The sequence below is a fragment of the Pseudozyma flocculosa genome (assembly GCF_000417875.1).
Source record: "Pseudozyma flocculosa PF-1 unplaced genomic scaffold scaffold00027, whole genome shotgun sequence".
Lineage (NCBI taxonomy): Eukaryota > Fungi > Basidiomycota > Ustilaginomycetes > Ustilaginales > Ustilaginaceae > Pseudozyma > Pseudozyma flocculosa.
The window spans coordinates 126,697-149,621 of record NW_006920895.1 but is presented as its reverse complement, the minus strand read 5'-3'; the positions used below and the strand labels follow the sequence as shown (position 1 = coordinate 149,621).

The window sequence follows — 22,925 nt, the reverse complement described above, 5'->3', positions numbered from 1 at the left end:
AAAACGCTCTCTGTCCGACGATGCACCCTTTCACTCTGACCTCGGACTCGCCGCCGTACCTCTAGTCTCTGTGCTGCCCACAGAACCTCCTGCGATCTCGCCGCACTCCACTCGTGCTCTATGGCACTGCTGCGCTGGCGAGAAGCGGTTTCCGTGCTGTGCCAAGGCGGGTCGGACCGAGAACGAAACGGGGCGAGGCCGATGTAGCATGCTCGTTGACGATCGACCGAGCCGGGCCGAGCCCAATCGATCAGCTCCAGTGTTTCCTCCCCGGGAAGGTTTCTACTGATTCCGCGGCGTGGATCCCGACCCACATCCGGGAACGCCGCCTGCCATGGCCTTCTCGGATCACCCGCTCGGCGAGAGGGTTTCGGTCGACGGCAACGCCGGGTCCAGCGTGCCTACTCTTTTGTATTCCACACCGTGCGAAGATGGAAAACAACGAAGGCATGCCGGTGAGTTGGCCCGAGGATCGAGGATGATGGATAATTCAAGAGGGGAGGTATGGAATGTCCCGTCGCCAACAGAGCAGAGTCTCTGCCTGTCCCCTTGTCCTAGTGCGCCTGTCCGCTCGCTCAGAGCTCCTGCTTGCCCGTCGCCTTGCCGTCCTTGCCCTTGTCCTTGCCCTTGGTCTCACCTTTGGCGCCGTCGTTTGCTCCGTCGCCCTCGATCGTCTTCTTCCACCCTTCGAGCGCCTCTACCTCGCGCTTGAGGCGCTGCACCCTTTCCTCTGCCTCGTCGAGCAGCTTGCGGATTGCCTCGTGGTCCAGCGGCGCCGAGCTGCCGCCATCGACAGCTTTGACTTCGGATTGCTGCGCCGCCACATTTGGCTGCAGAAAGTCCTTGAGCACCTCGCGCACCGCCCTCGCCACCTCTTCGCCCGCAGCGCCACCGCCGCCGCCGTGGGCCATCGAGGGGCCCGGCCCCCCGCATAATACCGCGGCACTGGCGGCGCATAGTAGCCGTCGGCGAACACGTAGCCCGCCGGCAGCGAGGAGCGCGATGGTGCCGCCGACGACGAGCTGCGCCACGTCCACAGGTTCGACAGCACCAGCAGCGCCACGATGCTCGACAGCACCAGCATCTTGACGTTGGGCCCGCCGTCGGCGCCGCCGGTGAAAAGCGACGAGACACCCTCGACGGCCGACGACACCAGGTCAAAGAGCATCGACGCAGCATCGCTCGCCGTCGATGTGAGGGTGTCGAGCAGGCCGCCGGCGCCTCCAGAGCCACCGCTGCCGCCCGCGGCCGACGAGGAGGCGCCGCCTCCGCCGCTGCCACTGTGGCCGCCGCCTTTGGACTCGTCCCCGCCTCGTCCTCCATCGCCGGCCCGCTGCTTGGAGCCGACTCCGACGGCTGGCGTGGCGGCGCGCGCAATCTCCTCGACGGCCTTGGCGTCGTCGCCCTCCTCTTTGAACTCGCTTGTGTGCTCGGTGAGGTAGTCGCGCACCGAGCTGTCCAGGTCGCTGTAGTACTGCTTCTGGCCGTCGATGCACGCTTTTTCGATGATGCCCTTGATCATGCTACGCCCCGTCCACTCGACGCCGCAGGTGACATAGACCCGGCTGACGTTGCCGCCGCCAGCCCAGGTGATGCAGGTGCGCGTCTTGACGCTGAAGCTGCCACCCGACGGAACGTCTGGCGTCCGCGTTGTGGTCAGGGTGGTGACGTAGTTGTCAAAGTCGACGTGCATGTTTTCGTCGCTCAGGTGGCACTTTGTCTGCTTGGGGCCAAAGGAGCCCGTCAGCGGCTTGATGTAGGACACGTTGCGCGACAGCATGTTGTTGTTGCTCGAGCACGGCGACCACTCGGAGATTTGCAGCTCTGCATCAGAGAGGAACGTGGTGGATCGGTCAGCGGTGCGCGTTCGCAAGGAAACAGAGCGCATCGAGGCCGCCGCAGCAGCCGACTCACCGAAAAGCTTCTGGTTGTCGGTCCAGAAGTCCTTCATGAAGCCCGTGGTAAAAAGGAGGTTGTAGATCTTTTCAGGAACGGCGGGATAGGTGGTGTCGAGCACGACGGTCGAGTAGTGCTCCTTGTTGTCCTCGCACGGGCAGCTCGTCTTGCGGTGCGGTGCCCGCTTGGCACCGGGGGCGGGCGACCGACTCGGCGTGATGAGCGGCGAGATGGCCTTGGCGGCCGCCGAGTTGGCGTTGGCAGCCGATGCCGCCGAAGCGGGTCCGCCCGCCGCCGCCACCGCGGCAGCCAGGTTCTCGTCGCGGATGCCGTTCTTGGTGCCCTTGAATTTGCGCTTGAGTCGCGCGCGTTTCGAGGGCTTGCTGGCCTTGACCTGGCCGTGGCCGTCGACGGACTCGGACTTGTCGACGGCCGTGGCGCCGTCGCCGCCGTCGTCGTCCTCCGAGTACTCGTCGCTCAGCTCGGCAGCCTGCTCGGCGGCGCTGGCGGGCAGACCGGGGTGCGAGAGGCGCCAGATGTTGACGATGAGGTCGTAGGTCGTATCGCGCGAGAGGAATGACACAAAGGTGTGCTTCGAGTTGATCGTCGCCAGCTGGATGGCGTTGGGGATCACGAAGGCCGTCATCCGCTTCTCGATGGCGACAATGTCGGAAAAGGGCACCACGAGGTTCGTCACCCAGCCGAAGATGTTTGCGTTGAAGGCGATAAAGTTCTCCGAGATGTAGAGCCGACCGTGGATGAGAATCTCGCGCGACAACGCGCAGCCGTAGTCCTCAATCAGGTAGTCGTCCTCGGGCACCTGGGGAAAGAGCTGGTGGAAGTCCTTGTTGCGCTTCGACGAGGCGACGGCGAAGCCCGTGATCTGCTGGCCCATGTCCTCCGAGGACCAGGCGTCAGTGTCGATCGAGGGGCCGCTGCCCGAAGCACTGACCCCGTCGCCCAGCCCTGCGCTGCCTCCACCGCCATCGTGACTACCGCCAAAGCCCCCGCTGCCACCACCATTGCCGCCTCCGCCAATTCCACCACCACTGCCGCCATAGTTCGAGCCCTGGCCGTGTGGAGCGGGCAGCGTAGCGCCAATCGGGGCCAGCAGCGCTGCAGAGGCAGCTCCGAAGCCTGCCGCGGCGCCCAACCCGCTCGCCGACGAGCGCTCAGATGCGACCGAGCCGTCGTACGACACAAGGCTGCTGACGCTGCGGTCTCTGCCAGGCCGCAGCGGGGGTCGGTAGGGCCCTGCGCGGTCGTCGCCATACTTTTCGACCACGGTACCCGTCGACGGATCGCGGTACATGCCGCCCTGGTAACCGGCGTCCTCGTTGGCCGGAAAGGGGCGCACCGACTGGTCCGGCGCAGCTCCGCCGTTCGAGGCAGCGGTGTTGGGCGAGGAGAACGAGGCGGTGGAGGGGTATGAGCGCCCGGCATCGCCGTAGGCCGGAGGGCCGGGCAGCAGCGTGTTGGCGGCGTGGTGTGACGCCGCTGCAGCCTGGCCGATACCGATGCCCGTCATGCCGCTGGCCGCAAGCGCCCCCGCGATGCCGCCCGCGGGTCCGTTGACGGCGGCCTTCTTGGATGTCTTGCTGGCCCCGCCGTCGGTGCTGTTTTTGCGCAGCCGCGCGAGCCGGCCGGGCTTGAGCAGCGGCGAGCTGGGGGCCTCCAGCTTGCCAGTGCCGTTTCCGCGCTGGCCGCCGTCAAAGTTGCTGGCCGACATGCTCTTGGACATGTGCGGGCCGGCGCTGAGGTGATTGTTGCTGACGACGTCGTGGAAAGTCTTGGAGCGGACGGGCGGCGTGCCCTCGAACTCGTCGCTGCTGTCGGGCCGCGCCATCTCGGACCCGCGCCTCTGGCCAGAGGAGGGCGAGAACATGGGCTGGGCCACGAGGGCATCGTCGAGAGAGTCGGACCGGGGCATCTCGGCGCGTATGGGCGAGGGCGTAACGATGGAGGGCAGGGTCGACGACTTGGAGGGCGTCGAGGTAGCCACCAGGCTGGGGAATTCGCGGGTGGACTGCGTATGACCGGGGGCGGTTGAGCCATTGGCTGGCCTTTCGGCGCCGTTGGACGTTGGGGCGGCGTGGCCATCGCTGGCGGCGGCGGTCTGCGTCTGGAAGCCGTCGAAACCCGGCGCGGTGGTGCTGATGGGCGTGGCCTCGTCGTCGCTGAGGCCTCCGTTGCCACGGCGCCGACCATGCTCGTCGTCGACGTCGTCGTCGTCGTCGTCGTCGTCGTCGTCGAGGGGGTCTTTTGCGGCTGCCATGGCGCGGCGCATGAGCTCATGGCGGTTGAGCACCTCGGTCTTGCCACCGTGGCCGTCTTCGCTGCGGTTGGTCTTGGATCCTCTGCGGGACGATTTGCCAGAGGTGGGTTCGGCGGTCCACTGCGAGTTGCCCGAGGTGGGTCGGCCCATCCTCGAGGTGGTGGCGGCGGCGCTGCTGCGGCGGCCGGGAAGGATGCTGCTGACCTTGGATGCGGCGGACGAGGTTGGAGGTGGGTAGTAGTCGGGCTCGTCGACGAGCGGAAAGGCGTTGACGGAGTCGAGCTGCCTGTCGGAGCGGAGCCGTGGGGTCGAGTCGTCCAAGGCTGTCGACGGTGGTGCCGCCGGTGCTGTGGTGGGGTCCAGATGTCCGGGTGCGCTAGCGGTGTCGATGATGTCGATCGAGGGGATCGAGGGCGAGGCTACGGTTTCGGTTGCGTCGGATGCTGCGGCGCTCGGGTTGCTGTTGCGCCTGGCCTTTGTATTGGCGGGCGAGTTGTGGTTTGAGCCTCGAAAGATGCTCTTGATGGCGGGCATGGGTGAAGGGCCTGTCTGCGTCTGTGTTGCTACGCCGCTGCGGCGGTGGCGGAGGGACAGCAGGGTAGAGTGTGCGTGGTGGTGAGATACAGCGCACAGGCAGCAGCAGCACGAGCAAAGGTCCGAGCTGAGCAGGCGCGGCAACGCCGAGGCCAGCTAGCTGACAGAAGTGCAGAGTAGCAGAGTTCGTAGTAGTAGTAGTGTGTGTAGTAGTCTGCGTGTTGAGATCGAGCTAGTACGTGATTCCCTCCTTCTGAGGTGGCCGGATCGCCCGGCGTGCGTGATTGGCTGCACTCGCGCAGCTGCGAGGTGAATTGTGATGCTCAAATCCAGGCTGGGAACTTGTGCTGGGCCGGAGTGAGGTTGGGCGGGTGGCGTGGGCTGTGCTGTCGGCGAGGTCGACAGAGGCTTTGCGTGGGCGAAGATAGGTACCTAGGCGAGAGAGGACGTCGGGCAACATCCGACGGCGGTGGTGGTATGATGGCCGGAAGTCGAGCCAGCAGAGTCGCCCAAGGTGAGGCAGGCGTGAGGTAGGTAGGTGGACCTGCGATGCACACAGGCGCCTGGCTGTGGCTGGCTGGCTGGCAAACCAGCAGGTCAGGGTGGCCTCGCTTGCCGCAAGAGGCTGCGGGGCTTGGAGGCCAGCGGGCCTGCAGGCCTGCCTATGACGCCCGTCCGCCGGATTTGGGGCCGCCCCTCGCACTGGCCACCCATCACCTCGACCACAACCACAACCACAACCACAACCACAACCACAACCACAACCACCAACACCATCATCTCCAACATCCGACTCGCCGACTCGCTCTAGCGACAAAGGCAAATGGACGATACCCTCACCCTCTCCTACCGAGATGCCTACCTGCGCCGCTCCGACCTGGCCACCATTGAACCAGACGAGTGGGTAGGCGACAACCTTCTCTCATTCCACTCGACCTGGCTCCACTCGACCGCTGCCGCGCCCGCCAGCATCGCAATGTGGCCGCCTGCCATCGTCGAGTTGCTCGTCAGCATCGATGATCCACAAGAGGCCAAGCAGGTCCTGCCGCCCATCGACCAGAGGTGGCTCTGCCTGCCGGGTGAGTCGAGTGCAGCACTCGAGAGCCCAGCCCGACGTACCCAGCTCGATCATGGTTGATCGGTCCGATGGCCTTTGCCTCTAAATCGATAGTCAGCGACAGGTACGGAAGAGTAGGGTCAGATGCCTCTCATTGGAGCCTGCTCCTCTTCGACACCGCCACCCGCCGCTGCATCCACTTCGACTCGCTGCCTCCCGCCAACCGCGCGGCAGCCGACAGCGTCGCCAGAGCCATCGTCGACATCGTCGCCCGCGATCATCGTTCACAGGGTCGTGTAGGCGGTGCGACAACGGCCAATACGGTCGTCGACCAAGTAGAGACACTGCCCAGGCAGAACAATGGTGGGTGATCCGCTCGAAGCCGGCCAGATCGCTCAGACATCTCCGAGGCTCACCGTGCCTCTCTATCCGTCCCCTCGTCGTCGGCTGACCGTCAGGCAGCGACTGCGGCGTCTACGTCTTGGCCCTCACGCATTCACTGCAGCCGCTCCTCGAAGCCAACCTGGCCAACCTCCATCCCGACACCAGCCCAAACATCCTCGACAACGTCGTCGACGATCTCGCGACTCGCTGGATCCCCGAGAGGATACGCCTGTATCGCCAGCGATATCGCGACTGGCTCCATCGCTGGGCAGCGGCGAAATCGTCGTGGGACAATCCGGCGGATGTGAGACGGTGTATAGGTGAAATTGAGATGCCGTGATGTATCGAAGAAACAGCAAATGATCGACTCTCATTCAGCGAGCCCTCCCACGCATCTACCAGAACCGCCTGACCGCCAACACGACGCTGCCGAGCGCCACGACGCCGGCCAGCACGCACACGGCGATCATCTCGCGCATCAGCCAGCGCCACCGCCGCACCAGGCGCAGGTTGTCCTCGCTATCCTCGGGCACGTCTTGCAGCCCTCCTCCGTGCGTCGCCACATTGGGCGGTGGCGAATCTTGCTCTTGCTGCTCTTTCGGCTTGTCCTGCTGCGGCTGATCGGACGACGGCCGAGCGCCGCGCGGAGGCATCTCGAACCTGGACCGCTTGTTGCCCATGCTCCACACAATCAGGCGGCGCAGCAGGGGCCGGGCGAGGACGAGGCGTTGCCGCTCCCATTCGGCGCGGTAGAAGCGTCCGAACCATATGGGGATGCGCATCCCCAGGAAAGCCACGTCGGTGATGAGCGTGCGCAGCGCGTCGGTCGGCGGTATGCCCAGGGAGTCGGACAGCGAGGGTCCGAGCAGATGGCGAGAAATGGCAAAGTGCGCCGCCAACGGCGTGTGGAACGGCGGGCGGTCCGCACACGCGATCAGGACGGGGATCGTCGGACCTTTGATGCGAGGCGCCGGTGGTGTCGTCGGCGGTCCAGCACCGTTGCTAGCCTCTGCCTGGTCGTCGTGTGCTCGCGCGCCATCGCCGCTGCCGCTGCCACTGACCTCGACCTCTCCGAAGAGGTGGAGGATGGCGCACCAGAGGGTGCGATCAGCCGTCTGCGCATTTCCAAAGCAGGCGCGCAGCACCGCCGGCTCGAGGCCCATGTAGAAGCCGACATGGCGCCAGAGGGCGACAAAGTCCTCACGCTCCCGCAGCGTGGGCTTGATGCCCATGGCCTGAAGAGAAGCGAGGGGCGCGACGGAAAACGAGCAGAGCGTGGCTAGCAGGTCCTCTTGGTTGATTGGCACGCCATTGCGCTCGACGTCGTAGCCGCCGAACGCGGAATGGGCGCGCTGCGGCGACGAGGCCGACCGAAGCACGCGCTGCCGCACCGCCGTGTGAAGCAGGCGAACCCGCGTCGCGCTCTGCCATCCCTCGCCGCCCGACTCGGGTCCGTTGCTGGGCAATCGCATGCTGCCTTGAGCCTCCATGACGTCGAGCACAAACTGGGTCGTCTCGAGCAGGCGAGACCAGGTGCGGTCCGCGCGCGCCTTGTCCATCTTGGGCAGGCCGTCGGTGCCAGCCTCGCCCTTTCTCGCCCCGTCGTCCTTGTCGTCAAGGCCCTGCTCCTCGTCCTCCTTCTGCCGCCTCTTGCGCGTTCCGGGGACCAGGTACGCCGTCTGGCGCAGCACCTCGGTGATGCGGGGCGATGCGAAACCGCCTGCCAGGCTAAAGTGCAGCAGCGAGAGGAGCATCGGGCCGGCGTACTTGTAGAAGACGTCTTGCCCTCGACGGAGCACCGCAGCCTCGGCCTCGAGCTCCTCGTCGAGCTCAGACTGGGACGGCGCCTCTTCTGATGACGAAGAATAAGACTCTGGCTGCCAGGGCTGAGGAGGAGGCTCTTCGATGTCCGACGACGACGGGTGCTGCGGCCACCTTGCATGAAGGTCGACCGCTTGACCGACGACACCCTTTCGACGGGAGCGCTCGGCGTACCATTCGAGGCCGAGGGCTCCGGCCCCGGGCGGCGGACGTCCGCGCGCTGCCTTCCAGAATGTCGAGCAGGCGGGGTTTTTGTCGTTGCCGTTGTTACCCTCGTCGCCGCCGACGTGGGCGAGGCGATAGATCTGGCCAAGGACGTCGGTATCATCGGGGTCTTTCTGGCTCTTGGAGGCCTGCTCCAGAGCCGTGTCGGCAAGGCGATCACCGACCTGCCGCAACGTCTGCAGCTTGGACGGGTGAATGCACCGTGCGTCCCACTCTGCGATCCTGTCCCAGCTCTCGATCAGATCGCCGTGGCGGGGCGAGCCGGGCTTGGTCCAGTCGATGTCGCGCTCATGGTGGATCCCACGCCTGCGCAGGTGGTCAAAGCTATCAAAGCCGCGGCTGCGTGCCTCGCTGGATAGGATTGACCTGGCTCGCCACGCTGAGAGAAACGAGCTGGTGGCAGGCAGCGGGTGCGAGTGCGACGAGACGAGGAATGCCTGCGGGTCGTTGCGCAGCGGGCGGTGGAATAGGAAGACGTAGACGCTGGACAGGCCTGAAAGGATGCGCTGCCTTGTACCCTTGACGAGACCCAAGAGGGCAACGACAAAGAGCCCCAGCAGCGGCATCGTCGAGGGAGACTGGACTGCCGCCGACCGCAGCGACGAGATCCAGCCCTCGTCCATGGCTCGAGGATTGTGGCAGCTCTGGCGCTAGGCGACGACTCTGTGGTAGTGGCGATGCCGTCGATCGTTGCGGTGATATCCAGGCCTAAGAGTCCGGCGGTAGCGGTGGTGGTTGTGGTGGTGATATTGGTGGCAGCGACATGGTCTCTGTGTGAGGGACCGCATCGCCAGCAGGCAAAGGTGTTGGAGGCCAACAAAGGTCTTTGGTCAGCCTAATCACCAAAGGAGCGCCGAGGGTCGAACGCTTGCCAAAGCCCAGCACCACCTCCACTTACCCGATCTTGGCATCATCGGCAAGGGGATGTGGTATCGGGCCTGCCGCCCGTCAACGGCCCCGACATCACCCACTTCGTCACCCCGTCAACGACCATCAGAGAGCCGCGGCTGCTGACCGCCGCCGGGTTGGCTAGCCTGCGATGCAGGGGCCTGGGGTAGCAGCGGCACCCAACATCAAACAGACTAAGGCTCTTAGACTTGTCAGACCTCGATGCCGTCGACAGCCATTCCAACCGGACGCGATGGCGGTAGCGAGCAGGCCCAGCCGCAAGCGACCAGGTTGCGCGCGGTGCAGGCGGTGTTGGTCTGCTGCAAGTCTCCGGCCTGTCGCAAATGCCGATCTCGAACCGGCTCCTCCCCTGCAAGTACTCACTTTCAAGGCGGTCTCAAGTCCCGGAGCACAGATCGGATAAGAGCAGTACGGTGTTCGTCGCTGCGAGCGCGAGTCGAGAAGGGGCAAAGACGGCCATCCGAGAATAGGTCTGGGTGCCTCTCTTGCTCGCAGCTGGCTGCTGTCCACTCGTCAAAGGCACAAGCAGTCCCCCCTGTGCGGTCACGGATGAGAATGTCGCCACCGAGGACCAACAGTCAAAGGACCAAGGATCAGGTCCAAGCTTGGGCAAGCAAAGGTGGTCGCGCGTGGGCTCTCGCCGAAGCGCGGCTGAAGAAGAGTCGATGCCGCCTCGGCCTATCGCCTGGCAACGTCTCGCACAGCAGTGCCATGAGCATGCCATGCAGCATACATGTACATGTACGAACAAAGATCGCGCGGTGTTGTTGGATGTCAGAAAGCAACACTAAGACTCATTTGTGCGCGTCTCGGTCTCGCTCAATTTACGGATCTCAAAGTGTTGCTTGGCACGCCGTCGCGGACATTGGAGTCGCCTGGGTTGTGAAAGTAGGTATGGACGTGGGCCAAGATCCCCATGGGCCATCTCGTCTGGCCAGAGAGGTGTTTGTTTGTACCGCTCGCTCGGGTTGTTCCCAGTCTGCTGCGGATCGGTTGGAGCAAGAAGGCAGCAGGCTACAGTAGCCAACTGCACTCTTCCTCGCGGTCCCGCCAGCGCTAGGGGCAGCCGGCATTCCTCGCGCATGCAACAGGGCGAGACCGTGCGGGAGCCGCCTTCACATGGGACCAGACTGGCCCCCAGCGCAAGGATGGCGGAGGTAGGGAGGGTCGGTCGGGTGGCGCGACATCACCAGTCAGGCGCTCCTCGCTCGCCTTCCTGCAGTGCCGCGTCTCATTTCGGTTCCTCGGTGCGCCGCTCTACCTGACAACGGGCAAAGAGCCAAGATCCAGTGCGCCTGCAATCATTCTTATTCTTGATCGGATCTGCCCAGCGTCGGTGGTCCAAGACTTTCTGTCGTCGCAGGAGGTGCGTAGAGGGTATCCCGCGGTTCACCGCACCCGGCGCCACGCGATTGCACCGCATGCATGCCAACGCAGCGCGCCTTCTCATTCGAACATCTTGTGCGTCTGCAAGCAGGCTATGGAACGGGTCAGAGGGAAGGGGGAGAGTGTCGAGTCTAGGTGTGACCTTCCAAGGTCAGATCCGCGACCACACGACCGAGGATAGCTACATAGACACAAGATGATGGTGTGTTCGGACATGGGCCGGGGCAAACGACGAAGCGAGGTTGCCATCACTCCCGTCGCCCTTCCGGTAGCGTTGGCGCCGGCGATGAGCACCTGCTGGGCTCGGCGTGATCGTACCGTATCGCTCTCTGATCCTTCGACTGCAGCGCGACCACGTTGTGGGCGGATCGTGTTGTTGCTGCCTGGATAAACGATCCAGGGACGCTCTCGGCCACACGCCGGGACCGTCGGAGTTGCAAACGGCCGAGGCATGGATGCAAGCTAGCTATGTAAGGCGAGGCCGTCTTTGTCGGCGTGTGCGGTGTCTGAGGGCGGCTCGCGTCAGGATGCGGGCCTAACTTAGATGATTATTGGCGGCGCCTCGGTCCTGTCTGTGCGCTTTGTGAGATGGAGCGCACCGAAAGCGAGAGAGAGGGCAAAAGGGGGCATCAACGTTGGTTTCCCTCCTCCCCAATCCCCCTCCCGCTCATCGATATTTGATCGCCGTGGCTCGCAACCTGTCCTCCGCCATCGCCACGGTCGTCACTCTCGTGCCGTCGTCGGTAGGCTGTCGCGGGGATCCGAGGACCTGTATCCATCGAGCGACATTATTCGGAGGCCGCAGCTAGGACGCGGTGGGTGGTCATCGTACCGTAGCGGGCTGCACTTGACGAGTAGAGCTGCCGTGCATTCGGGAGGTCCGTCAGATGTGCGGACGGCACCTTGTCCACGATTCTTCTTGGTTGCGACGGATATGGCGGTCGTCAGCTCAGACATTCGCGCATGACGATGGCGCAACAACAATGAACAATGCTCGTCGCATCCACCGAGCTCGTGTCTCGCTGCCCGGACCTCTCTTGAAGCCCAAGATGGGAAGGAGGCGGCACGGTTCGGTGTCCGCATCGCATGTCACCCGCGCATCGAGGTTTTGGGCCGGATGACACGAACCCTACCTGCTCATCATGAGCTGGCCGACACGCACGTCGGGATCAAGCGGGCGGACCTTGCTTGTGATCATGGACGGTCGTGCTGCCGCCTTCTTGGCGTCGAGGTAGGTACTGTGAGTGTATGTAGGTGGTTTCTTTACCTGCCCTGTCTACCGTATCCGGCCTCCTGGGCCAGGAGGTCTGCATGAAAGCCGGCCAGGGCGGGGCGGGGCGGGTGAGCAGAAACGACAAAGGCGCAGCGGTCCCGGTACCGGTTCGTAGGTATCGGCCAGACTTGGCTGCTCTTGCCGCTTGAGTCGAGGCCAGATGGAGAGATGGTCAAGCAAGGTTTCAGCACCCGCCATCCCCGCCCGCCCGTTGCCCCTGCGTTCTTGCTGCTGTACATACAGAGAGGCAGGGCCGTGGTGGCCAACTTCCGCCCTCGCCTGCTGGTCGCGCCTCGCATCACATCGCATCGCATCGCGCCACGCCGCGCCGCAAAGCATCGCGCCGCAAAGCATCGCGCCGCACCCGTCCCCGTCGCATGATGTGCGTCTTCGACCGGCCTGCAGTAGTGGGCGAGCCGCAGGGGCGGTTTCGGTCACAGCAGCCCGGGGCCCGCTCGTCTCTGCCAGCCTCGCAGCGCGGCCAACTGTGTGTTGCTGCTGCAGAGCACTCAAGAGGGGCAGAGGAACGGCGAAGATGGGCATGAGTCTAGAGCGTCCAGCGAGCTCGGAAAGGAAAAGGCTGACCGAGGAACTCGAAAAAAGACCGGGGGGGAGGGGGCGCTGCTGGACATTGGCACGAGGGGCCGGTGCGTACCTCTGCCTTGGGTTTCGCTGGCCCCGAGAAAGCGGAACGAGGTGCCAGAGGGAACAGGAACCTGGCGCCAGATCAGGCGGGCGGGCTGCCTGCCTGCCTGCCTGCTGTTGCTGGACGGTACCGTGGATCGGCAGCTCAGACAAAAGGCGACGGACGCGCCTCTTTGCAGCCTTGGCTAGCCTGCTAGTCGTCATCTATCCAACCGACAGCTGGGCCCAGATCGGCGGTCGGTGTCGAGGCCGACGGGGGACCATGTGCGTGCGGCGCGCCCTGCCTTTGTTTGCTGAACCGCACCGTCGTGAAACTCTACGTACCGAGAGCTGCAGCAGCAGCAGAGTCAGATAGAAGGGGGTTTCAACTCAGCTTCGATTTTTCAAAATAATCGATTATGCGCCACTAGCTAGCGGAATTTTCAAGTGGGTTCGGATAATCGGAAAGTGGAGGACCGCTAGTCGTAGAAGCGAAATTTCGGCTGCGGAGATGGATCCAACTTTCGATTATTTTACAAGCGTGTCCGAACACGCTTGTTGAGCTTTGCCAGCTGAAATCCGATACTCCGAAACCCGACTTTCAGACTGCGTGAAACCCAGCACCACCAGCAGCGGCAGCGGCAGCACCGGCACCAGCACCAGCACCAGCACCAGCACCAGCACCAGCAGCCCCAGCAGCACCAGCAAAAGCCACAAACGGACCGATTCAGGAGAGACACCCCGCCGTCGCTCTCTACCGGTACCAGTGTGCCACCAGCCGTCGGCCCGATGTCCCATCCGATATCGATACGATGTGCGAACAAAAACGAACAGATGGTGGTAGACGATCGGTGCTCTGTCGCACCAGCGGCAGCAGTAGCGGCGGTCTCGGCCCTCGCGTACAAGCGCGAACTCTATTTCGTCGTTGTCGTGCGTCTGATTGCTTGCTTGCTTGCTTGTTTCTTGCTGGCTGCTGGCTGCTGGCTGCTGGCTGCCGGCCTGTCTGCGACGTGGTCGCTCGAGCAGCAGGCGAGCGTCATGCAGGTGGCTGCCGTCCCAGCAAAGCGGTTCTTGCGGAGAGGCGGGGCCGGTTCCTCTCTTGGTGCACGCACGTCCGCGAATGAGCGGCTGCTGGCACATCGGCAGCGGAGAGAAGAGAGAGTACTGTACGTGTGTGGCAGGCGAGCGCCAGGCTAGGGACCAGAGTCTTCCTCTCTTCCTCTCTCTCTCTGATCTTCTCGGTGCGGTGCGGCTGCCACCCCGGCCGAGGACCCTACCCTGGTCAGCCCTGGTCGCTCCATGACTGTACAACCATGGTTCTCGCCGCATCCATATGGTTTCCACGACGCCCGCCTCTTCATCGCCCGCCGCACCGAGCCTAACCTTGAGCAAGCAAGCAGTGGGGCGGCAGCAGCCTGGTGGCCTGCCTGCCTGCCTGCGTCGTGGTGCTCAGCGCTTCCTGCTTCTGCTGCTGTTGTCGTCGTCCGAGCTTTTGCCCCTCTCTCCCTCCTCCTCCCTTCCGACCCCCATCGACAGTTCGTTGCCCTTCGCTCTCGTGCGCCCTCGCACCCGCTCTCCCCCCCCTCGCCTCTTCTAGCTTTCCTGGGCGCTCGTTGCTGCCCGGCCTGGCCGCGCGCCCTGCCTCTCCCCTACTTCTGGGACGCTGCCGACACCCGCCGCACCCAGGCCTCGACCGTCCGCCGTGTCGGCTGTCGCCCTCTGCGCTCGGCCAAGGCGCTGTTTTGCCGACTCACTTCTGCTGTCTACGCCAGAGGTTGGAGCTAGACGCGCAGAGGCCAGCAGCACGGCAGGCACGCCCTTGTTGCGCCATCGATAGCAGCAGCCACAGCCATCGGCCATCGGCTGGTTCCGTTGCCTTGGCCAACAAGGTGTACGCCGCTCCTCGGTGCCACGTCCAACGACGGCTGATCCGCTGCTGGTCGGTAGCCGCTCTGTGAGCCATCGGGGAGCAGACCGGCTGGTGCTCCTCGTCCCGGCGAGAGCCCGCCCTTCTCGCGCTGGTTTGAGGTGCGCCTTTGCGGCGGTGGCGAACAGTCTGGACGATCGCACGAGAGCCCTGCCCTGCCCGCCTGCCCCGCTGCAGCTGCAACGACGATTGCCCGAGGGAGCGGCGTGTGGCTGCTGCTGCTGTTGCTGCTGCCGTTGCTGCTAGCTCTTCGTCACCTGCTTCCTTGCTCTGCGCTGCCCCCACTCTCCTCCTCACTTCGCCCGCTTTCGTCGTCGCCGCCGCCGCCGCCGCCGCCGATCTGCCTTTCATTCATCCCATTCGCCGACAGCTCCCATTCAGCCAGCGCGTGGTCCTTGCAGCCCGTCGCTCGTTTCCAGGCCAGGGCCGCCTGCCCCACCACATCGTTCGTCAGGCCAGCCGCGCAACTGCTGGCGCCTGGCTTGCTGCTTGCTGCTTGCTTCTCCCTGCTGGCGCGTCGTGCCATCCGTCGTCGGCTGCTTCGGTCGCTCTTGACCGCAGGGGGAGGCTTGCTTCGAAGAGACTGATAGGGTGTGGCTGGACCCCTTCGCCGCCAACGCATGAGCTGGGGCCGGGGTCGCCACGGCTTGAAGAAGGACAAGCTAAACAGCTCAGGCGGGTCTCCAAGAAGCAGTACTTAGCCACCGGTACCAGCAACCTGGACTGCACCTGCTGCACCTACTACTCTCTCTCGCCGCCGCCATCGACCGGCGGACCCAACGGACCGGCACGCTGACAGCGCTGCGCTGCAACCATTGGCAAGCTAGCCTCGTTGCAACCGCCTCGCCCGAAACAGCGGAACACCCACGCAGCTGGGCAGACCGCGGCGACTACTACGAGCGAGCGAGCAAGCTATCGACAGCTGCAGCACCCGCAACCTCGTCTGCCCACTCTGTGACTGCCTGCCGCTGGATTCCTGGCTGCATCCACCTCTCTGCACCACCGCACCCGGGTCAGGCTTCGCGGGTCCGCGCAATGCGCCGCAACCCTCTTCGTCCGTCTGCTACACTCGTCCCTCTTCTTCTCCTGCTCCGCCTCGACTCGATCTCTGTAACAACACCATCATCACAGACGGCAACGACCGACCGATAGATCGACCCACGACCACCGCCGCTGCTGCCCCTTGTGGTGGCTGCCCAACACGCGACCCTCAGCCTCCCTTACCGCGACCCGCTAGTACCACGCGGCCCCCGTCTGCTCCCTCCCTCCTAGGTGCCTGCCTGCCTGCTTAGTCGCCTGCCCGTCTCTCTGACCTGCGGTTGGTCGAGCAGAAAGAGTAGAAGATCTCATCCGGAGCAGCTCGATCCCACTGGCCACCGCCATCATCGCATCCGCCAACATCTGCCGCGTTCCCCTCTCCTGGAAATCCCTCTCATCCGAAGCGGATTACCTCGAAGCACCCCCTTCTCAACGCCGCTTCTTCCACTTCATCCTCTCGGACCGGCTCCAACATCATCGTCCATCGCCCCGTTACATTGGCCTGATTCGCATTTCATCCCAGCTATCGCCATCGCCATTGGTCATCCTTGCCTGCCGATCGGCATCGACTTGCTCCACGCCTTTCCACTTTGCGCCCCGCCAATCTTTTGCCAGAACGACGCGTGGAGAGACGAAGCGACAGCATAGCCGCCTGGCAATCCAGCCTGTTGGCGGAGGCTTCTTCAACACGATCCTGTCTTGCCGTCTCAGGCTCGGACTCTGCTTCTCGTCCTTTTCGCGCCGCCGCCGCCGACGTCAGCGCACACCACGGAAATGGATCTGCGGCGGTCGCCCTCGGACCGCCCGGGACCTGGCCAGCTCACCGCGCCCGCCTTCTCGGTAGCAGCTCGCCTGCCGCAGGAGCTCGTTGAGTACATCCTCCATCTGTCCGCCGTCTCTACGCGGCCCGACAGCCGCCAAGAGCCGTCGCCGTGGCGTGCCACCTCGCATCCGCCGCTCTCCTCGTCCCAGCTAGCCCGCCTATGCCTGCTCTCGCATGCCTACCATGAGACGTTCGCGCGCGCCCTCTACCGCTCGGTCGTGCTGCGAGACGGTCGAGCCGTGGCCGCGTTCGCCATCACGCTCTCGAGCAGCCCGCGATACGGTCGCTGCGTCCGTCACCTCGCCATCATCCCCCACCACAGTGACGCTGCAATGACTGTTCATGGGGGCAGCGGCGCCGGCAGGGATCCTGAAGACTACGGGGCAGGTGCATTCAGTGGTGTCCGGACAGGCGTGCGCGCCGATGCGATCCTGCCCCTGTGTCCCAATGCCACCCACCTCTTGCTGTCGCGCTCGATGTTCGACGACTGGTCGCCGGGACTATACTCGACGGCATCGGCGCGCGAGGTCAGCCTGATCGGCGTCGGCCGTGCCTCGGACCTCGACGGCCTCGTCAGCCGGCACCGCCAAACGATGACCGCCGCGCTCCAGAACAATCCGACGATCCAGGCGCTACTCAACAACAGCAGCATGGCGAGGCCCACGGCCGGCGAGAGCAGCGGCGGCTCGGCTTCGGACGGTCTGTCGCCCGCTCAAGCTGACACGTCGTCGTCCAGCAGCGGGTCTGGATCGTCGGACTCGCGAGGACGACCGTCGCGTCCTTCGGCGACGCTGTCGCTGACGCACTTGCACTTGGCCAACTTTGACGGGCGCCTCGTCCACCATCTCGCGCAGCTCACCTCGCTCACCCACATCGTCTTGAGCTATCCTCGCTCGCCGCCTGTACAAGATGCCGCAGCAGACGGGCCGATCCTTCCGCGCTCGCACCTACTGCTGCTGCTCGGTAGCGGCCGCATCCGCCGGATCGTCATTCGGGCCAGCCCATCGACCTGCCACCGGATTCTCGAGGAAATTGCGCCCATCCGCGACGACAAGCTCGTCATTCGGCCAGTGAGGCTGCCTGCTGGTGAGGAGGTGGGCCAGCGGCGGCAATACCGCGGCAACGCGGATACACGCGCCGCCGCCACCAACGTCTCCTCGAGCCACGTGTCCAGCGGCTCGTCATCCTCGGCCGGCGGCTCTTCCGAACCCCGCCGCGGTGTGGGCGAGGTCGACCTGTTGGCCGAGTGGTGGGAACGCATCCACCTCGACGCGCTGCAGCACCACCGCGGGGATCGGCCCACCGCGTGGGCCAGCTCGAGCTCGTCACGCGGCCGCGGCGACTCGCTCAGCTCGTCCGAGATGGACGCCGACAGCAGCTGGTCGTCTGCCGAGCGCGAGCCAGGCTCCAACGGCGACGCAGGCTTCCATTCGGGCTCTGGATCCTCGGGCAGGAGCGGCGATGCGCGGACCCAGTCCGGTTCCGCGGCGTCGGGATCCGGCTCCGGATCTGGCTCATACGACTCGGACGTCTATTCGGACGACGACGACGGTGGCGGCGGCACCGACGCTGACGCCGATGGCAGTGCCGGGTACGACGCCCACGGCGCCTTCCGCGCATGGCCGCCCGGTCCGACGCATAGCGGGTTGCCGCCTCGCTTATCGCCAAGAATTGAAGCGGGGCTCGCTGCGGCCGCTGCAACAGCGGGGCAAGCGATGCCGGCGCAGGCCGCGCCACCGCCGCGCATCCCAATCGAGATGCTATTGGCCTACGAGGACCTAGAGCAGGCACGACAGCGGCGCAATGCCGGGTTGCTAGTACCGAGCGTGCGCCGCCGCTCGGCTTCGCGCTCCGACGACGGCCGCCGGCGTATCCGGCCGGGCGCATTTGCGGCGCGAAGGTCAGACGTCCGCGGCGCCACCGATGCCGGTCTCGAGAGGATTGCGAGCCTGCTGGCGCTCGAGGTTGACTCCCAGGAGCGGCATCACGGTGATCAGGACGCAGCAGCGGCGTCGTCGTCCGAGCAATAGACCGATGCTCGCCGAGCGGTCACGTGGCCGCTCCAGTGGTCAACCGATCTGATGACCATTGAAGAGCGTCCCGAGGAGCCCGGCCCTTGGCTCCGACCCCATCAGAGCCAACCAAGCAAGCATGCACCCGAATGCGGCCTGCTCTCCATCTCGCCCGCTGGACAGGCCGGCTAGACCGGTACATCAGCATTGCTGCATCGGCCACTTCCTCTCGCTTTCCTTTGATCCTAAGACCTGCACTCCTTGCCATGGCCTAACAGTGGCCGCCGAGACGCGCCAGGACCTACCGTCGCCACCTCGCTGCGGCGGCATACATTTGTAGACGCGATAATAGCTCCCTTGTCCCTCCCCGTCCCGTTCCGTTTTCCCCTCCCTCATAGAGGCCTTCGTTCCACCGTTGGGGCAAAGACTCTCCTGCATACGTTAATCAATCGAAAGAGCGGGCCGGCCCGGGTGCGGGGTTGGCCTCGCAGAATATGTTGCTGCATTCGTCGATGCCAGGGGCGGGGGCCGAGTCGGGCTGGCAGGGAAGGGTGGGATCAGAGAAGGGTATCGTCCAGAGGGACACACTGTCGATGCGAGGATGGCGGGGAGGGAGCGGCGAGGATCGTTAGTCGAGCGTGTCCCGATCATGATAAGGATTGGGAATAGAGGGGAAAAAAACGTACCAGGACCTCGACGAAGGCATACTCGTTTTCCCTCTCCCCTTGATGCTGATGTCGTCCTCTCGATGCCAGCGGTAGTGCAGGTGGCGGGGCAGGTGTGACTGACGACCTTCCCGTCCCCGTGCCGCCGCCACCGGTGGCGGTGTTCGGAAGGGGCTGGAGGAGAATCATGAACTGGAAGCTGCAGAGACCTTCCTGGTCGATTCGAAGGCTGGTCTTGACCGAGCTCTTGAGACAGCCCATGACTTTGCCCACGAGGTTAAAGGCGTACCACCACAACCGACTTGACGAAGTGCACAGAAACTTTTCCATCACAGTCGTCGTCGTTGTTGTCATTGATGACAAGGACGAGCCTCCGGCGCCGGGTGCGTTCGAGAACGAGGTGGTGGTGGTGGCACTTGATGATGTTGATGGCGTGTAGGGGAACTCCATCTCGCTCTCGCCCGTATCACCTACAGCACGCAAGTGCAGCTTACCCGCTCCCGGGGCCGTCGTCGATCGCACCGATGTCGTTGCCGATGCCTGCTGCTGCTGCTGCTGCTGCGACGCCGATGGTGGCGGCTGAACAAAGATGCCGAGTCTGCTGCAGCTATGTTCGAGCTCCCCGAAGGCCGTATGGAGGACGTGGGATGGAAGGATGACCTGTCCGGTGAGGTATTGAGGGTCAAACGAGAGGTCGGTGAGGAAGGTGGCGTCGTAAGTCGCAATCTCGCAGCGCGTCTTGACCGTCGCCGCCGCCGCCGTCGACGCCTTGCTGGGATCTTGCCATAGCTCGAGAGCCAGCGGGTGTCCAGTGCCCTCGTAGCTCAGCTTCATTGACGTCGTCGCTGCCGCCCCGCCCTGCGCTGCCGCCGAGGGGCCTTGCGGCGTGTCGTAGCCGTCATCCTCGGCGCGATCGCGGTCGCGGTGACGTCGAAACGAAGAGGAAACACCGCCGCCGCTGCCGCCGGTTCCAAAGTTGGTGGCAGCTCGTAGGCTGGAGCCGGTGCTGCCTCCACTGCCTCCCGGATGCGGGCGGGAGGGATGGGCGCCGCCAAAAATGTCGAGGCAGGAGAGCCATGTCTGGAGGTTGACTTCGAACGAGACCGAGGGCGGTTCGTCGTCGTCGTCGTCTTCGTCGTTGTCTTGATCGTCGTTGCGAGCGTTGCGAGCGTTGCGAGCGTTGCCATGGCCGTTGCCGGCTCCTCTTGCTGTCAGGCCTGTGCGAAGTTGCAGCTCGTCGACCTCGTGCGACGACGCTGGCGAGGAAGGTGACGGCGACGAAGAGCTCTGCGATGACGGGGCGAGGTCGGATCGACGTTTTGGGCGCTTTGGGGACCGGTTGGCGTCATCTGAATGTCGGTGGCGCGGCCGCTTTGGGGGCGGGATAAAATGGTACTGGTCAAAGATGTCGGCGTAGAGGTAGGCATGGGCTGTCGAAGGGGGGTTTCAAGAGCAAGAGAGGCGCATGGATCTGTCAGTGCGGTGTGGGGAGAGAAATGGCTGCTCGGGCAGCGAGCAAGAGGGGAGGCGCGCCTGAGCTCACCCTGTATTGTGCGGTTGAGCTCGGTGACGACTTCGAGGCCATCTTCGGAAGCGGTGACGATGGCGTGCTTGATTGGCGAGGACAAATAGACGGATTCAAGGCGTGGGTCGGCGCGGGGGAAAGAAGGCGAAAGAGGTGTGCGTGGGCACTGGCTGCAGCTATGTAACTCACTGGACAGAGGGCGACGGAGCGCAGCAGGGTGGCAAGGGTGCTAACATCGGCCAGCTGAGCCGTGAAGAGCTGGCAGGGTTACAGGCGGGGCGAGGGTGGATCAGCGGTTGCGAGGTTCTCGAAGTGCTCGCCATTGGGGTTGTGTGCCAGTCAACCCACTGGCTCTGGGTGCTGGTGCTGCGCTGCAGAAGGCATGGCTAGCGGAGGTTGTAGGTTGGTGGTGGGCGTTGAAGAAGCAAAGGGCGGTGAGTGCCCAAAAGACTGTGAGGAAGCCGAGGTGCGGTTGCGGCGGCGCTTGGCCCGACGTCGTTTTCCCCGCTGCCCAACCAGACCAGACCAGACCAGACCAGACCAACACCGACCGTACCTTTGAGTGAACTACCGCGCCACCCGCCAGCAGCTGCAGCCAGCCCGGCAGGCCTCCACCTCAACCCCTCCCTGCCAGGCCTCACCCACTCAACTTTCCAACGCGCTCTCCGAATTCCGACATGCCCTCCGTGCCTTTCCAGCCGCTTCCTCGCGCCTGGGGTCCAGGGCCTTTCGTTGGCCTCGCTCCTTCTTCCACGACCACCACCACCACCACCACCATCCCTCATCCGCACATTCAGTCTTGCCCCCGTCACCTCCTCGCACACCAACGCCGTCACCGTCACCGCCGCCCGCCGCTCGCTCGCCACCATGGCCAAGTCCAAGCCGGCCGACCCGGTACAGGCAGCACGCAAGGCGGCACAGGCAAAGCAGGCCAAGCGCAACCGCGACGAGCGCGCAAAGGTCCGCGAGGCCGTCGTGCTCCGCAAGGATCTTGCCCCGCTCAGAAACGACATACGTGCCCTCGAACGCAAGCAAAACCGCACTCCCCAGGACCAGGCCGACCTCGAAGCACTGCGAGCAGAGGTCGACCGCATCGACGCCATCAAGAGAGACTACGTCGCAAAGCACCCCGAACAGCGCAAGCTCGTCGTCGGCTACGAAAAGGACCAAGAGGAGCTCAGGATCGAACAAGGGCAAAAGCGGGCAGCGGCGGCAGCAGCGGCAGGTCCGGGGATGGGCATGGGCAAGGGCGGCGTCAGTGGGCGGGACCCCAGATGGAGCATCTACTACGACCCAACCTTCAACCCGTACGGCGCACCCCCGCCTGGTATGCCCTACGCCGAAAAACCCTACCAGCAGCTGCTCGAAGAAGGTCTGATCGAAGCCGGGCCCTCGACGGTGGCCGCAGAAACCCCGACTGCACCGATCCCACTCGACCCACCGCCTGGCCAGGGCGGCGGCAGCAGCGACCCCAACGACAACGAAAGCGATGACGATAGCGACGACAATAGCGTCGACGACATCGTGCTTCCCGAAGGTCCCCCACCTCTTCCGCCGGGTCCACCGCCATACCACCTCGCTCAGCAGGATCGAGCAGAGGACAGCGACGACGACGACGAAGATGATGATGAAGGCATCGTCATGCCATCTGGTCCCCCGCCGCTGCTGCCTGGACCACCTCCACTTTCTTCCTCTTCAATCCCGACTGGACCTCTGAGCGGCAATCGTCCAGGTAAGCCCGGCTTCTCTGAACGGCGCCGTGCCGCCGCATTCCAACCTGACCGCGCTGACGAGCTCGCCTCGCATTCCTCCCCTCTTCTGCCACATTGCCTTCGTCTCCGAACCACGACAGCTCGGCCGCCATTGCTGCCGCCGCCCGTTCCGATGCCGCGGTACGCGCAGCCTCCGCCGCCACTCGGAGCGCCACCACCCCTTCCGCCATCCCACGGCTTCGCACCACCCTATCCGCCCAATCGTCCACCCCCTCCAGGCGGCTACAGCGGCCCGCCGCCCCCCTTTCCTCCCCCTCCACAGCAAGGCGGAGCACGACCGTCTCTCCATCCTCCTCCTCCTCCTCCTCCTCCTCCTCCTCCTCCTCCTCCTCCTCCTCCTCCTCCTCAACGAGGTGGGTATCGAGGGGGTTACCGTGGCGGTCCATCCTACGGTGCGCCGCCGCCACAGCCGCAGCACCACCGGCCACCTCCGCCTCGGCCCAGCGCACCGCCCGTCCCTCCGCCGTCAGTCATTTCAGCCGCACCGCAACTGCGAGACCTGAAAAAGGAAGCGACCGCCTTTGTACCCTCGTCGATCCGAAAAAGGAAGCAGCAGGAGGCAGAGAGGAGGAAGGCTGGCCTGCCCGCCCGTATCGACGCCGCGCCTCTTGCGTCGTCAAGATCGGCGGAGGGGCAAGGCGACGACGATGCTGACAACAGCACCATCGACGACGATGGAAAGAAACCCGATTTGATGAGCGCACTCTTCCACAAGCCCCTTTCGCACCCAGGAGCTGCCAACGAGGCCAGAGCGCACGAGGGTAGCAGCGAGTACCAAG

At 64.5% G+C, this 22,925-nt stretch overlaps 6 protein-coding genes across 6 annotated transcripts; 3 read left to right on the top strand and 3 right to left on the bottom strand.

Annotated features, from left to right (window-relative positions):
• Positions 1-575: 575 nt before the first annotated feature.
• On the bottom strand, positions 576-4,705 carry PFL1_06543 (uncharacterized protein; the record flags this gene model as incomplete). The annotated part of the gene is made up of 3 exons (XM_007884086.1): positions 576-945; positions 1,020-1,824; positions 1,915-4,705. The coding sequence occupies 3 exons, from the start codon at positions 4,703-4,705 to the stop codon at positions 576-578; spliced, it is 3,966 nt and encodes a 1,321-aa protein (XP_007882277.1).
• Positions 4,706-5,528: 823 nt separating this feature from the next.
• On the top strand, positions 5,529-6,486 carry PFL1_06542 (uncharacterized protein; the record flags this gene model as incomplete). The annotated part of the gene is made up of 3 exons (XM_007884085.1): positions 5,529-5,784; positions 5,877-6,125; positions 6,221-6,486. The coding sequence occupies 3 exons, from the start codon at positions 5,529-5,531 to the stop codon at positions 6,484-6,486; spliced, it is 771 nt and encodes a 256-aa protein (XP_007882276.1).
• A 55-nt stretch (positions 6,487-6,541) lies between these two features.
• On the bottom strand, positions 6,542-8,815 carry PFL1_06541 (uncharacterized protein; the record flags this gene model as incomplete). The annotated part of the gene is made up of 1 exon (XM_007884084.1): positions 6,542-8,815. The coding sequence occupies one exon, from the start codon at positions 8,813-8,815 to the stop codon at positions 6,542-6,544; it is 2,274 nt and encodes a 757-aa protein (XP_007882275.1).
• A 7,308-nt stretch (positions 8,816-16,123) lies between these two features.
• On the top strand, positions 16,124-18,202 carry PFL1_06540 (uncharacterized protein; the record flags this gene model as incomplete). Its single annotated transcript, XM_007884083.1, has 1 exon — positions 16,124-18,202. One exon carries the CDS (start codon positions 16,124-16,126, stop codon positions 18,200-18,202), a length of 2,079 nt encoding a protein of 692 aa, XP_007882274.1.
• A 539-nt stretch (positions 18,203-18,741) lies between these two features.
• Positions 18,742-20,758, bottom strand: PFL1_06539 (uncharacterized protein; the record flags this gene model as incomplete). Its single annotated transcript, XM_007884082.1, has 5 exons — positions 18,742-18,771; positions 18,871-20,279; positions 20,393-20,459; positions 20,564-20,632; positions 20,723-20,758. The coding sequence occupies 5 exons, from the start codon at positions 20,756-20,758 to the stop codon at positions 18,742-18,744; spliced, it is 1,611 nt and encodes a 536-aa protein (XP_007882273.1).
• A 483-nt stretch (positions 20,759-21,241) lies between these two features.
• On the top strand, positions 21,242-22,649 carry PFL1_06922 (uncharacterized protein; the record flags this gene model as incomplete). The annotated part of the gene is made up of 4 exons (XM_007884153.1): positions 21,242-22,106; positions 22,227-22,266; positions 22,409-22,499; positions 22,617-22,649. The coding sequence occupies 4 exons, from the start codon at positions 21,242-21,244 to the stop codon at positions 22,647-22,649; spliced, it is 1,029 nt and encodes a 342-aa protein (XP_007882344.1).
• Between the last annotated feature and the right edge of the window lie 276 nt (positions 22,650-22,925).